The sequence below is a fragment of the Chiloscyllium punctatum genome, chromosome 49, assembly GCF_047496795.1.
Source record: "Chiloscyllium punctatum isolate Juve2018m chromosome 49, sChiPun1.3, whole genome shotgun sequence".
NCBI lineage: Eukaryota > Metazoa > Chordata > Chondrichthyes > Orectolobiformes > Hemiscylliidae > Chiloscyllium > Chiloscyllium punctatum.
Window position 1 is genome coordinate 6418397 of NC_092787.1, and position 16412 is coordinate 6434808.

The 16412-nt window shown below is 39.3% G+C and overlaps 1 protein-coding gene across 7 annotated transcripts in view; it reads right to left on the minus strand.

Moving 5' to 3' along the window:
* The window catches only part of strbp (spermatid perinuclear RNA binding protein), a 198107-nt gene that overhangs the window by 78529 nt on the left and 103166 nt on the right, over nt 1-16412 (minus strand). For 6 of the 7 annotated variants that reach the window (XM_072566326.1, XM_072566323.1, XM_072566324.1 and 3 more), the window contains 2 exons: nt 4724-4913; nt 3602-3837 (listed from right to left, as the gene is read on the minus strand). In XM_072566326.1, coding sequence (XP_072422427.1) covers nt 3602-3837; nt 4724-4762 — 275 coding nt within the window. In that variant the 5' untranslated portion in view covers nt 4763-4913. The remainder of the gene's footprint in view (nt 1-3601; nt 3838-4723; nt 4914-16412) is intronic. The other variant, XM_072566329.1, reaches the window with a different exon arrangement.

A 16412-nucleotide genomic window follows, 5' to 3' on the forward strand; every position in this document is an offset into this window, starting at 1 on the left:
ATTTAGAAAACAGTTCTAATGACCACATTTTACCAAAAGAATGTGGATGCTTTGGAGAGGGTGCAGAGAAGGCTTGCGAGGATGTTACCTGGTATAGAAGGTGCTAGCTATGAAGAGAGGTTGAGTAGGTTAGGATTGTTTTCATGAGAAAAAAGGAGATTATGGGGGGCACCTGCTTGAGGTCTACAAAATCATGAAGGGTATAGACAGGGTTGAAAATGTGTTGCTGGAAAAGCGCAGCAGGTCAGGCAGCATCCAAGGAGCAGGAGAATCGACGTTTCAGGCATGAGCCTTTTTTCAGGAATAAAGACAGGGTATAGATAGGGTGGATAGAGATTCGCTTTTTCCCAGGATAAGGGATTTAACAGCGAGAGATCACATGTTCAAGGTGAGAGGAGATACATGCGGAAAATGCTTTACACAGAGGGTGGTAGGTACCTGGAACACATTGCCAGCAGAGGTAGTAGAGACAGACATGCTGGATTCAGTTAAGATGCATCTGGGAAGATGCATGAGTAGGCAGGGAGCGAGGAATACAGATACTTAGGAATTGACCGACAGGTTTAGACAGTGGATTTGGACCAGCTCAGGCTTGGAGGGCCAAAGGGCCTGTTTCTGGGCTGCAAATTTTCTTTGTTCTTTGTTCTATGATATTTTTAAGCTTTCAAATATACTATTTATTAATATATATAATATATATATATCATGTCCTGCAAATCTTTGTCAGATATGATAATTTTCTAAAGTAAATTAAGTATCAAATCCAATTTTACTACTATTTCAGGAATGCCTTACAGAACAGGACTCACTACATTAAAGTCATCCCCATCTGTCCTGAGTTTACTGAGTTATCCTAATCTGCATTCACTGGTAACAGTCTTTCTGCCAGTGGGAAAAAATTTCTCCCAATACACACTCAATAGTTTTGAACACCTCAACTCTCTCCCTTAGCCTTCCCTAGCTTCTTCACATAACTGAAGCTCTTTCTACTTGCTCCCATTCCAACAAATCTCCTCTGCACCCATAAATTATGCTGCCAACAGTTGTGCAAAATAGTTTCCTTCAGATAGGCATTGTCAGTCATTTATAAATACTTAATTAAAGCCCTTGCTTTTGCAATTTATGCATCTATATGTACTGTTGAGGCACGAACACTAAGATCCAGTATTCCATACACGCTTATTAAATGGCCTTATTGGCTGTTCTTGTACCTTCAAAGCTTTGTCTGTGAACCCCAACATGTATCTGTTCCTGCACTCCCGTGACAATTTTGTTTATATTGCCTCTACTCGTTCTTTCCAAACCGCATCACTTATTCTAAATTTCATCTTCTGTGTGCGTATTTAATCCGCCAACCTCTCTGCCTTCCTGAAAAATGCTGCATCATTTGGTCATCAGTACACCTCCAAGCTTTCTGCCATCTGCAAACTTTGAATTTAGCCCTAAATCCTGGTCAGTGGTGCGTCAAAATTATGACCACAATTCCAAAACCTGGAGATATTACTGCATTCTGCCCTCAAGCCTGGAAAAAAACACATGCCACCATTCTCTGCAGTTTGTCTCATTTTCCATTATATATCCATGCTGCTAAAGACTTTTAATCATTACAATTTAGTACAGAATTGCGAAGAAACCCTGGTGCTCAACAGGAGGAAGAGCATCCTAAGGATAGTATTGGTAAGTGTTTAAGAGGATTCTGGAAGAAGATTTTCCTTCCTAATGGCTTCGATTTTGCTATCGCGTAGCTCTTTATTGAGCACCTTCTCAAAGTCCATATATAGGACGTCAACTGCACCAGCTTCACCAGTGGGTGATTGTAAATAGTGACTCAATTGGATTCAAGAAGTCTGCTTACTCACTACAATTTAGTATGGAATTGCGAAGAACCCCCAAGAACCCCCAATGCTCAACAGGAGGAAGAGCATCCTAAGGGTAGTATTGGGACGTGTCTAAGAGGATTCTGGAAGAAGATTTTCCTTCCTAGTGGCAGCGTATAAAAAGGAGGCAAGCTCTAGTGGGAGCAGCCATTTTGGAGAGGGGCTGTGAAGATGAAGTGCAGGCTTCAGTAGGAAATTCAGCTTTGCTGAGGAGGGTGAGCAGCATTAAGGTACAGCATTTTCTACTTGCAACTCACCTGAGCCAGTTGCTCTTTCAACTAACTGAAATTAGTGCTTAGCTGTGCTTCTCTACCTTTAATTATTCCTTGTAGCTTTCCATAATTGTTCTAAACCTACTAATATAATGATCAGCGTTCTAAAAAGCTCCATGTGTCCCACTTCATTTTCAAGAACCAGATCAATTACGTACTTAGTCATAGAGTCACACATCACAGAAACAGACCCTTTGGTCGGAACAGTCCATGCCAAACATAATCCCAAACTAAACTAGCCCCACATGCCTGCTCCTGGTCCATAAATCTCCAAATCTTTTAATCATGTATCTATCAAATGTTTTTTAAAGATTGTAGTACCACCCACATTCACCTCTTCCTCAGGGACTTCATTTGACATGCGATCCACCCTCTGTAAAAAAATTGTCCCTCATGTCTTTCTTAAATCTCTCTCCTCTCACCTTAAGAATGTGCCCCTAGTCTTGAAATCCCCCTATATGAGGGAAAAGACAACTACCATTGACTCTATACCTCATTATTTTATAAACTTCTATCAGGTCACCTCTTAACATCCTATGCTCCACTGATAAAATGTCCTGGCCTATCCAGCCTTTTTTCATAACAGAAAGCTTCCATACCTGGCAACATCCTAGTCAATCTCTTCTGAACCCTCTCCATCTTAACAATACCCTTCCTATAACTGGGCAACCAGAATTGGACACAGTATTCCAGAAGAAGCCTCACCAATGTCCTGTACAACCTCAAATTGACTTTCCAACTTCAATACTCTCTTTTGTTTCCTTTTGACAATGGTTGGTTGACTCTCACTTGAGTGTCTGCTGCTGGCCTGTTTTCTTTTGACTGGCTTGTTAGCTAGCTGGCATCTAGTACTCAGAGCTAAATAGACATCTTACCTGCAATGCAGTGATGACTATTGCATGGTTCTTACACTCACCTTCACAGCACATTGTACTTTGAATTTCTGATACATTATGATAACACGTGTTGACCAGAACCTCTAGAATGCTCTAGACATGTGCTATATTGTTTCTGCAGATATTTCTCATATGGAGTAATGAGGCCGGAGGCACAGTCCCAGGAGACCAACCTCAGCTCCAATGACAGTATACTTCTAATATTTCTTAACTGGACTGAAAGATAAATTTGGGAACTATGGCCATAGAAATATCATGTAAAATTCTAAGTTAAACAATGCAATACAATGTCGTTTGCCAAAACTTAAAATAATCTCACGCTTCTGCAAGTGGGACATGTTCGTTAAAACTTTTGGGCTAGAGAATCTACTTAAGCAATGTTGAACACATTTTACAACTATAATGTGCTAGGAACTAATTAACAAACAATGTCAATTAAAATCTAATAAAATCAGCAGAACACACTTTCACTGAAGCTGAAAGGAGAATCAGTTACAAAATCCCTTCTCTAAGAAAACACTGCATCACCCTTCAGCAACATTAGCAAGAACCTCACTTTGTACTGCTCTCTGAAATGCCGCTTTTCTTCACATCTGTAGCTCCATCTTCACTGGTATCCAAATTGACGGTCTGCAGATTAGTTTCATCCAAATAGTCTGATACATGTTTTAACGCACATTCAACTGTTGAAACCATATTCTGCACAGCCTCAAGCTCCTCTTGGGAAGGGTACACCGAGGAATGTTTTGCCATAACATGTCGGTCATCGTTAGCAAATGTTCGGATTGGTCGCTTCAAAAAAAAAGAGAAGTTTATATATTGAACCAGTTAAAAAAAAACTTTTTCATTTGTTTGTAAGAACTATGTTAAGATCCATGCACTGGATAATGTTTACAGATTCTCTTCTGCTAATTCCTTCATTATTCATTGAGAGAGGAATATGTAAACTTCTGTTTTTAGCCTAACTACAACTTCTGCTCAACAGAAAACTCAAAGACAATCTGGAGATCACAGCTTTCAACTTCAGGAGGCCACAAAGTGTATTGTTCTCTTTGTTCTTTCATGGTTTCATTGCTACTTGTTAAGGGATTTTTCTTCTCTCTGCTGGAAGCACATAACAACCAATGTAGTACCCTGGAGAGCAAGGTCCAATTGCAACTGTAATATCATTATAATCACATTCAGAAATGTTATTGGTTATCTCTGACAATTATAATTCACTTACTGAATAGTTGTACAGTTAACTCAGCAAGATGTAATTTCCACTCATTATTCAAAACATATGGACAATAAGGAAAAAGCAGCTGATAACAAGCTTCATTGACATATAAATGGCATAACTATCCACTTCCTTACAGATATTTTAGAGCAGCCCAAGGTAATACTGTAAAATCTAGAGTATAAACCTTCCCTATCTTAGTGTTATACAACACTGAGGGCTTAGAGAGGATGCATATTTAAATATAATGGGACATTTTATGAGCTGGGTAGGGAGCAAGGCTGCCTATGATGACTGCAGACTCAAAAATCAGCCTTGATTTGAGGAGAAAATGCGAAGGGTATAAATTCTCAATCACATATCAAATAACATAGGACAGGTTAAGAGCTTGACATGCAGAGAACTTAATTTGAAGAATGCTGAAGACCCTACTCAGGTAGGTAATGTTAGATTGCTTACCTTCTGTATGGTCTTCTTCATTCTTTCAACATATTTCATCCTCCAAATACAAATGATTAAGCCATCACCCAAACAGGGGAAAATTGCAAGACACTGTCCATTTAAGACCTTTCATCCTTGCAGTAGCCATGCAAGCCACATGATCTCCCCCGCCTGTGCTGCATACAAGGTCTCATTCTGTACCTCAGTTCTTTCATGGAGGAGAAAACAGAAGAGATCAAATTGATAGCGCAAAATACACAAAAAATTGGTGAGCCCAAGTGAATAAGAGAGGTGGCATGGTTGGAGCTACCCAGAGTACTGTTTTTTTAACTGCATTGTGGAAAGTAGTTTCCTTTGCTGTTCTGCACTTCCTGCAATTTCAAACTTCCCCATATGCATTTAGTATAGTTGTATATGCAGAGAGAATAGCTGCGCCAACACACTTATTTCACTTGCATGGCTTTAACATGGTCACATGGCAGTGCTTATGTGGCTGAATTAAGGTTTATTGATTGGTGTTTTATCAACCACAAGTACTGAATAATATTCATTAACTTGATGTCAAATCCACATGTTTGATTGCAAAGACGCATTTGGAATTGGTAATATAAAGTTGACAACATGCAAAGTCATAAACAAAGTAAGAGTAAATGTCATTGAAAGATTATAAAAGAATGTTATTTCAGTACAGAAGACATTTGACTAGAATTTCATGCTTCAGCTGCTAAGGCATGTATCTACATAGATCGGTGGTAGGGTACCGGAGGCAAGTATTTTTCCTTTCCAATTATTATAGATCAACAAATCAATAACAAAGTCACTTCTTGATTATGTTTTGTGCTATTTAGCACATCAGCATTCCTGAACAGTCAGTCTCTTTGCACTATTTAAGGTCTCAAGTAGTCTCAAAGTTTTAAATGAATTTGTTTTGTATTCATTCATAGCCATCACTGGCTAGGGCAGATTTGTTGCCCATCTCCTAAGGACAGTTGAGAGTCAACCACGTTGCAATGGGTCAGACCAGGTGAGGATGGCAGTTACCTTTTCTAAAGGGCATTTGTGAACCAGATGGATTTTTCAGATGACGATGACAATGGTCACCATTGGACTCTTGAGCCCAGATGCTTATTGAATTCAAAATTCCACCACCTGCTGTGGCAGGATTCAAATCCAGGTCCCCAGAACATTACCTGGATCTCTGGATTAACAGTCCAGCAATAATACCACTAGGCCATTTCCTCCCCGGCTGGATTTACACAACCCCATCACCATGTTTGATCCCAATTCCATAATTTGGCCCATTACATTTTTCCAATGACATGTGCAGACCTGCTCAGTTATTCTGTACCCTATCATGCTATATAGGTTAAGAACAAAGTTTAATTTGGGGTCCGTATTACACCTGGAGGCTGCTATTACGGCTACGCCAGCTTCTCCAATTACCCCGAGATTCCTATATATGTATTCAGCTAACGTGTTATTTCTCAGCCTCAATACATATTCATACATTCCCATTCTAATCTTACTGGATATATCAAACTTTGAACTTTGAATGTTGAAAGACTAAAAATGGTGGAAGTCCAAGACATACTTTGCGGGGGGAGGGAGGTAGTATTTCATGAACACAGATCACAACCATGCACAGAAAATAGAATTTTAAGCTTTAGGTCTAGAAGACCATGACATAAGATGGGTAGAGATATGTAATGTGGATATGTATATGTAATAAGAACATGTAGGGTTATGATCTCCATTCAGACAAACAATATTTAAAAAGAAATTCAAAATTACACTTAAAGCTGAAAAGGATGACTCAGGATTTTACATTTTTGCTATAGAAAGTGACTAAGAACACAACTTTTACTTCTAAATATGTAAAAGGAAGCTCTGTTTATATGTTTACCACATATCACCCCCTCCATAAAATTACATCCCGAAACAAACAGTTCACAGTCACTTCCAGCTTCTTAAGGGTTCACATTTCCCCATTTCACACAGTATCAACCCAAATCACCATTTTCTATCAATTTTTGGAGAGCTTGTCAAATCTCCTACCAGAAGGACAGTCTGGTCTTTCTTCTTCCTTGGCCATGGCAGGACGAATCTTGCAGACTTCTTAGATAATTGTGCAAAATATCTCTTCAACTACAAGCCATCAGTCTCGCACATTCAATTTTTGTACTTTGCAATAAAACCTGCAGTCTGTTCTCTCTGCTGACCATACCATCTACTGTTGTTTTGCACTATTCTTCTCTTTGACTCAAAAGATCAAGGCAACAGCAAACTATTTACCATTAGCTCAACTGTCCTCATCTTTTGTTCCCAGGTTAGGAACTTCACACCTTTCTCAATCATAGGCAGAATTCAGAATAGTCAAATAAACCCATTTTATGTTAACACAAGTGCAAATACACAATCCAAAATATCAATCCTAAAACCTCATAACTGATAACCCCCCAACTAAGAAAGTGAAAATGTGCAACATTCTATACACTTTAATTATTAAATTACTACATAACATTTATATTCTCTCGTGCAGTCATATTGTGACATTAAAGCGGACTGTTTAATGCACAATGCATAACTTAAATTGACCCAAATCCTTGTAACAGTCAGGATTTATGGTCGTCTTCGTGGCACATCTTAAAGTTCATTGGTGAGGCCTCTTCTGGAGTACTGTGTGCAGTTCTGGTTGCCCTGATATAGGAAAGGTATTATAAACCAGAGCGGAATGGAGGGTTAGAGGTATAAAAATGGAAAGCTGGAACTTTTTTCACTGGAGCGAAGGAGGTGGAGTGGGGACCTTATTGAGGTATATAAAATCATGGGGAGCATTGGTTAAGTTGAATGACAATGGTCTTTCCCCTAGCCTGGGGAGTTCAAACTAGGGGTCATATTTTTAAGTGAGAGGATAGAGATTTGAAAAGGACATTTGGGGTGGTGGGGGGGTGGTGGTATTACTTCCCCCCCACCCACAGAGAGTGGAATGATCTCCCTGAGAAAGTGGTGGATGCAGGTACAGATACCACATTTAAATGACAAGTTCGTGAATACAAAAGGTTTAGATGGATATTAGCCAATAGCATGCAGGTGAGACTAGTTTAGTTTGGGAACATGGTCAGCAGAGAGTGTTTGGACTGTGGAGCATCTGTTTCAATGCTATATGACTGACTCAATGTGGCGGTGCCAGTGTCAGACTGGGTAGACAAGGTCAGGAGTCATAATATCAGGTTACAGTCCAAGAGTTTCATTTGAAATCACAAGGTTCCAAGGTGCTTCTACTTGGTGTGGTGTGACTTCTGACCTTCTTTAGACTCGAGTGAGAATTTGTTTTGCTGCAAGTAGAGTCACCTTTCAAGAAGCTTTGTAGCAAATCTCCTTCTGCAAGAAAATTGAAGTTCACATAGAAGCACTGTCTTTAGTTAGACAATTGTCCTCTTTGATCTGGTTTGATAAACTTCTTCAAAAACATCATGGCTGCCTTCTATTTTACCCCTTGATCGGTGTAAATTGGAACACAGAAGAAATTCTCACTTAGAATGCTTTTTACTCTAATTTCTGTATTCTCTATGGTTTTTCTTTAGAATCACTATGAATCAGTTGGTCCATGTTCTAATGTTAAATCTTGATTTTATTGTGCCAGATTTTTTGTAATGTTTAAATCTGAAAAACACATTTAGATCAGTCATTCTCCAGTTAAAACATGGGACTCCAGTTCATTTAAAATTCCAGTTCAGCCTCCTGGAGAACATTGTAGAGGTTATACTAATGTTCCACTAAAATTTCCTTTGTTTTCAAACAACTTTTGCAGTTTTTCACATTCATTCTGTTTTTTTTGGGTCATCCCAATTGAACTGTTCATTGCTTGAAACAAGTTGGTCCAATTCCTTCTGAGTAAGAGATGCAGTTTCCTCATTTTGAGTTTTCATTTCCTGATCTAACATTCATAGTTAAAACTGTCCTGGGCTAAAGCATTGTCTCTCTGTCCATTAGCTTGGAGTGCTGCTGCTATGTTCTGTTTTGACTCCTATGGGTTAAGATCTACAATCAAGTTCAAGGCCGACAAAGTCAAATGCAAGCAAATGGAATCTAACTCTTTATTGTGGTCAGAGATTTCAAGAATTCTTTCATTTGGAATGTTTAAACTTTTGATTCTTCGGATACATTTTTAGTTGAAATAGGGTTACAAATAGTTCATATGGTTTTCAATGTATATTCAGTTTTAATGGACCTGCCTGGACCACATTTGGTTGAATAAACCTTCATTGCTTTTCCTATGAAATGCCTTGTCACAAAACACAGGTTTCCCTTTCAAGTATTTTCATTCCTTTCTCTTGCCCCTCTTACAAGTTCAACTTGCCTCATTTGTAACTGAATCCTAGTAAACTTTTATTTGGATTTCTTTTCATTCCTCAAGATTTAAATGACATATAAAGACAAGTCTTCTTTCAAGGAAAGATTCACAACATACAAAGCCATTTTAATTTTTGAATAAATGCAGCAAAACAAAAATCATTGAAATTTAATTAGTTTAAACTCAATATACTCGTCTTAGCCTGTAGATTCAAAATCTTGCAAGGGCTCCATAGTCTGTTACTGACTCCACAAAGACTGTTGTCACTTAAAAGAAATTTGAACTTAAAAACTAATAGCTGAAAAGGATGAAACAACATTTCACATAGTAAAATTTTACTGCAACAAGTGACTAAAGACATTATTAATAATCACAGATCACAGTATTTAGGGTGCATTGGCTTATGAGACAATTCCAATTTTTGGCATCATAAATCATGCTTTTGCATATATCCCACAACAAAGTTATCTGCCTTTCAGCTATGAAACGCAATTCGGAATCAGAATTTAATTCGTTCCAGGAGGCTGTTCAGATCGCGAAAAGTTCGGATTCCGAAACTATTTTCCCCATAGGAAATAATGGAAAGTGAATTAATCAGTTTCTGGACCCAATAAAAAAAATTTCCAAGACAGTTTTAACTGCAAATACACATGATTAAGGTAAAATAAGGTGAGTAAATGACATGAATATCAAGTAATAATAATAAAAACAAAAAATAAATGTACTAACATGAAAATAACTTCATTTACCTTAGTGAGGAGTGGTGCATGTGGAAGCTGGAGAGGAGGAGGGAGGGAGAGGGTTTACAGACTTCCTCTTACTCTTATTTGCTTCACTGCTCTTCTTGGGTGCCAAGGTGAACGCACAAGGGTGATGATTTAAAAACCAGCACAAACCAAGATGAAAACATGAGGTAAACTAGTGATGGACACACAAGAGATGCTTTCATGACTACTTCTGGGGACGAACTGAACAAACAATGTGTGACCTGAACGGTACGTGGTGTTTGGGTTCTGAAAACGTGTTCGGATTTTAGGGCAAAATTTTCTCGAAATAATTGTTCGGATTCAGAGTTGTTCGAACAATAGGGCGTTCGGATTCCGGAGTCATCACTGTACGTGCATAAGTAGTCAAGCTTGATTTTTCACCCATAAATGTATGATTTACTTAGCCTCTACAGCAAGTCAGAAAATGGGCTCATGCAGGTCTTGCAAAGAGTATGTACGGGCATTTAAAACACACCCGTTCACAGCAGAGTATGCTTGGTAAGGCAAGTGATGCCAAAATGAAAATGAGGTATAAGGCTGTTTTCTAATTGGAAGTTGTAATATATGCAATTTATCAAATAACTGCTACAGTGAAGGAATTAAGTGGTAGTGAAAAACTGACGTTAAAAAGAGGTAGTGGTCAGCTATTCACCAAAGAGCAACTACAGAAGATCAAAAGGTGCTACCAGAACAAAGACCAGTCGCGGCTTAATTCTGAGAAGCATGGACCCCTGTAAGTTGTTGAAACAATTATACCTTCACTGGATGCATGTTTTTATATGCACTTAAGTGGGCCATATCAAAAGGTGGATAAATCCCTGGAACCTGATTTAGGTGTACCCTAGGACTCACTGGGAAGCGATTGCTGGGCCCGTTACTGAGATAATTGTATCATCTGTAGCCCCAAACAAGGGTCTGGTAAACTGGATGGTTGGCTCACGTGGTGTCACTATTTAAGAAAGGTTGTAAGGAAAAGCCAGAGAACTACAGACTAGTGAGCCCAACATTGGTGGTAGGCAAATTGGAGGGAATCCTGAGGTGCAGAATTTACATGTATTTGGAAAGGCAAGAACTGATTAGGGCTTTGTGCGTGAGAAATCCTGTCTCACTAACTTGATTGGTTTTTTTGGAAGAAGCAACAAACAGGATTGATGAGGGCAGAGCAGTGGACATGATCTATATGGACTTTAGTAAAGTGTTTGACAAGGTTCCTCTTTGTAGACAGGTTAGCAAGGTTAGATCACACAATATAGAGGGAGAACTAGCCAAGTGAATACAGAAGTGGCTTGAAGGTAAAGACAGAGGATGATGGTGGAGGGTTGCTTTTCAGACTGGAGACCTGTGACCAGCGGTGTGCCACAAGGATCAGTGCTAGGTCCACTGCTTTTCATCATTTATATAAATGATTTTGATTTGAACATAAAAGAGGTATGGTTAGTAAGTTTGCAGTTGACACCAAAATTAGTGGTGTAGTTGACAGCCTAGAAGGTTACCTCAGAGTACAATGGGATCTTGATCAGATGGGCCAATGGGCCAAGTGGTGGCAGATGGAGTTTAATTTAGATAAATGTGCATTTTGGAAAGACAAATCAGGGCAGGACTTATACACTTAATGGTAAGGGCCTGGGAGAGTGTTACTAAACAAAGAGACCTTGGGGGTGCAGGTACAAAGCTCTTTGAAAGTGAGTCACAGGTAGACTGGATAGTAAAGATGGTGTTTGATTTGCTTGCCCTTATTGGTCAGTTTGGAGTTGGGACGTCATGTTGCAGTTTGCAGGACATTGGTTAAGCCACTTTTGGAATACTGTGCGCAAATCTGGTCTCCTTGTTGTGAAACTTGAAAGGATTTAGAAAAGATTTATAAGGATGTTACCTGGGTTGGAAGATTTGAGCTATCAGGAGAGGCTGAATATGATGGCACTATTTTCCCTAAAACATCAGAGGCTGAGGGGTGACCTTATAGAAGTTTATAAAATCATGAGGGGCATGGATAGGGTAAATAGACAAAGTATTTTCTTCGGGATACAGGTGTCCAAAACTAAAAGGCATAAGTTTAGAGTGAGTGAGGAAAGATTTAAAAGGGACCTAAGGGAAAACTTCTTCACGCAGAGGTTGTGCATGTATGGAATGAGCTGCTAGAGGAAGTGGTGGAGGCTAGTACAATTGCAACATTTAAAAGGTATCTGGATGGGTATATGAATAGGAAGGGTTTGGAGGGATATGGGCCGGGTGCTGGTAGGTGGGACTAGATTGGGTTGGGATATCTGGTCGGCATGGACAAGTTAGACTGAAGGGTCTGTTTCCACACTATACAGCTCTATGACTCTATATCTGATCAGCATGGATGAGTTGGACCGAAGGGCCTGTTTCCATGTTGTGCAGCTCTATGATTTTATAAACCTGGAGTCAAGCAAAGATTTCAGACCAACTGCACCAAAATGCAGGTGATGTTGCTGCATTGTGGAACAAAACAGTTTAAATATTATTACAGAAGACCAAGAGACTAATTCTAAAAAGATCAGTTTCCAGTGCCTATTAAGTGACGTCCTCAATAAGGATGAGATACCCATGAACTTGATATTGCCAGGATGATATAAAATACAGACCAATTAATCATTAAAATCTCATGGATTAACAGAAAAGGCTTGGACTTTGATTTGAGAGAAACAAGTAAATCTAAGCTGGGACACTTTAAAATGGTCAAAGTCACCTGACCTAAAGCAGACAAGCTTTCAGGAATTTATAAATCAATTTCTAAATAGCATGGCTGAGAATCACACCTTAAGACATTAAAAGTTCGTCATCTGGAATGTATAACTCACAATGAGGCCTACACCCTCTCTGGGGATGAGAATTTGTACCAAAAGGTATTGCTTGAACAACAATGCAAGTTTGAAACTCCTTATGCAAAATGGTGAATTGAAACCAGCCCTTCCATAATCAAATACTCACAAGGGAACTCTGAATGGAATAATTCTTTGCAAAAGTAGATTGTCTTCTGCACTGTGGGCCAACTGCCAATTTTGACATATCAAAATGTCCCTCCTGTGAGAAGCAACATTCCCTATAAGTTGCCCGGGGACAAAGATCGCAGCAACGATATCTGCTGCTGGAACCCTCTGCTGTGCATGACCCTCTAAGGTTCACACAGAAGAAAATAAATTAGGATAAGCACAGGTAAGAAGCCATAATATAAGACTGTGGTTTTTGCTGAAGAAATAGATGCAGAAACATGGAGTAACATTAAAAAAAACTGTATCGCCGCTCTCTCTTTGCGAAAGTGAGCTCAGCTGAAAAAATATGATCAGCCCAGACAGAAAACTGACTATCCATAAATTTAGCTAATCAACATACTATGTCAATTTTGTCAATCCTCCCATAGCAGCTCTTATACAATTTAAATATAATCAAACCCCAGACTGTACAGGCCTAAGCTACACAATCTCTCAATAGACAAGCCCTTCACTTCTGAAATCAATCTAGACAACCCCCTCTGAATCACCTCCAATACAATTATATCCCTCATCAAGTAAGGGAACCAAAACTGTACACAATATTCCAGGCACGGTCTTAGTAATTCGTTCTACAGTTGCAGGAACACTTCCCTATTTGTATACTCTGTTCCTTCAGCAATAGATCCCTAAACTACATTTACCTTCCTTATTATCTGCTGTATAGTTGGTTCTGCTATAACGCAGAAGTTCTGTTCTCATGCCATCCTGTGTTATTTATGCAGGGGGGCAGTCAGAAGTGATTGCACTGGAGAAGGCAGAGGAGATATTGCCTGGGGTGAAAAGTCTCAGTTATGTGGAGAAACTGGATAGGCTTGGCTTCTTTACCTTGGAGCAGAGGCGGCTGAAGCGGGGGGGGGGAATCTGATTGAGGTATACAAAATTATGACAGGCATAAACAGGGTAGGTCATGAGAATCTTTTCCCCATGACAGATGTGTCTAAGACCAGAGGGCACATGTTTAAAGGTGAGAAGCAAATGTTTAGAGGAGTTCTGAGAAAAATGTTTTGACCAGAGGGTGATAAAAATATAGAACATACTGCCGGAGATGGTGATGGAGGCAGTACTCTTGCAACATTTATGCAGCAATTGGATGAGTACTTTTTTTTTGATAGATTTTTTATTGAAGAAAAAGATTTTATTTTATAACCTATTATTACAAACTTACAAAATAATACACACATATATAAACATTAATATACAATTAAGTATTAAATAAATAATAGCCAAAACATAGCAAACAAAGAGATAAGAAAAAGAAGAAAAAACACTCAACTACTAATCTAACCTATAACTAACCAGAACGTATAATAAAATATCTTACATTACTCAAAAGGAAAAAAAACATAATAGTTAAATAATGAGGTACATGCTCAGAACGAATTAACATCAAGTCATAATAAAACCTGTATTCGTACAGGATTCCTACCCCCGGGGGTCCCTGGACCAGCCAGAACCGTTAACACAACTAGATAAAAGCCCTTGACAAAATGGCCGAAATATCTATCTATACAGTTCAGAAAGGACTGTCATATTTTATAAAATAGTTCAGTTTTTTGGTGCACCATATTTGTAAGGAAGTCAAGGGGAATACATTCCATGACCAACTGATACCAATTCGAAAGTCCTGGAGGGCCCTCAGCCACCCAGTTTACTAAAATATCTTTCCTTGCACGAAAAGGAGAGAATGGAGAATAATTTCTTCCCGTTCACATCCAGGTAAGGCAGGCTCGAAATGTCCAAGAGAAGAGATACTGGATCCACCCTAATTTCTGCTCCCAAGTTTTCTGTCATAGCATTTGCTACTCTGACCCAGTATTTGCGGATCTTGTGACATGTCCATAAGCAGTGCGTGAGTGTGCTGACCTCTATTTTACATTTAGGACGCATGGAGATGCTCCTGCCCTAAATTTTGCCAATCGCTCCGGTGCTACATGAATCCTATGGAGTATCTTCAATTGAATAGCTTGGGTTCTATTACACATCGAGATCTTTCTGGCATTTTCCCAGATGTCGTCCCACATTTCTGAAGAGATTTCCAACCCCAATTCCTGATTCCATGTTTTAAACAATCTTTCCGATACTTTGTTATATAATAAATGATAGCAAGTGCTGACCAAAGGTAAACCCATTGGCCACAACACTCTTTGTTCCCTATCTGAGTTATAAGAGCAATCTAATAATGTAGTCTTCTAATATATGTAAACTCGAATTTGGAAGTATCGAAAGGGGTCTCCATTAGGTAGTCCAAATTTCTGGTGTAGCTGTTCAAAAGACATCGTAACCTCCCCATCGAACAGATCCCCTAAGCAAGGAATACCCCTGGACCTCCAGAATTTAAATGTGGCGTCTGTGAGCCCCGGTTGAAAAGCCATGCTCCCACTATAAGCGTATAAGGGGAGGTTTTTTGAGAGTTGCCCTTGTTTTGCCGCATTATCTACCAGGCTTTAATTGTGTTTAATACAATAGGGTTTTTACAATGATCCATAATAACTTTCATTTTATCTAAAAATAGGTTAATAAGGGGGCACTTTGCTTGAGAGGCCTCGATGTCCATCCAGATTGGGTCTCGTGTGACCCGCAATCAGCTATGTAGCTTAATAGAGAACGCAGCTGATACTTCCTAAAGTCAGGAAAACCCATCCCTCCCCTTGCTTGTGGAAGCTGTAGCTTCTTTAACTTAATAAGGGGTCGTCTATGATTCCAGATGAAAGAACCAAGCCAACCAAATAGTTTATGCAATGCCGGCCTCGGTAGCATCACAGGAAGCATTCTCATAGGGTATAGAAGACAGGGCAAGATATTCCTTTTAATTAGAGCTATTCTGCCTAACCAAGATATTGGAAGATCCCCCCAATGTTGAAGGTCCTGCCTTATCCTCTCCAATAGATCTACAAAATTGACTTCATACAACTGGCCAAATATTGGGGTGATAAAAATACCTAAATATAAAAAACACTCCAGAGACCACCGAAAGGGAAAGCGAGATCCGTCCGATAAGTGGGACATACTAGCGAGACCACCCATTGGCATGGCCCCAGATCTTGTGAAATTAATTTTGTAACCTCAGAACGCACTAAATAAATTAATTACTTGGATCAGACAGGGCACGGTCATCAAAGGATTACTAAGAAAAAGGAGAACATAATTTGCATAAAAGGACAATTTTATGTTTACCCATACCAACCCTCTGAGCCATTATATTGGAATCAGACCATATAGCTTCCGCTAGTGGCTCAATTATTAGCGTGAATAACAACGGTGAGAGAGGACAACCCCTACCCACACTGAAGCTATCCGAGCCTAAACCATTGATAATCACGGCCGCTTTGGGGTCATTACACAATATTGAGACCCATTTAGTGAATGCCTTTCTGACACCAAACTTTTCCAGTGTGTAAAACAGGTATGACCATTCAACCCGGTCAAAAGCCTTCTCCGCATCCAACGAGACTACTATTCCTGGTATTCTTTTCGGATGACAGAATTGAATCACATTCAAAACCCTTCTAATATTATTAGATGATCTACGGCCCTTAATAAACCCAGTCTGTTCCTCTTTTATGATGTGTGGT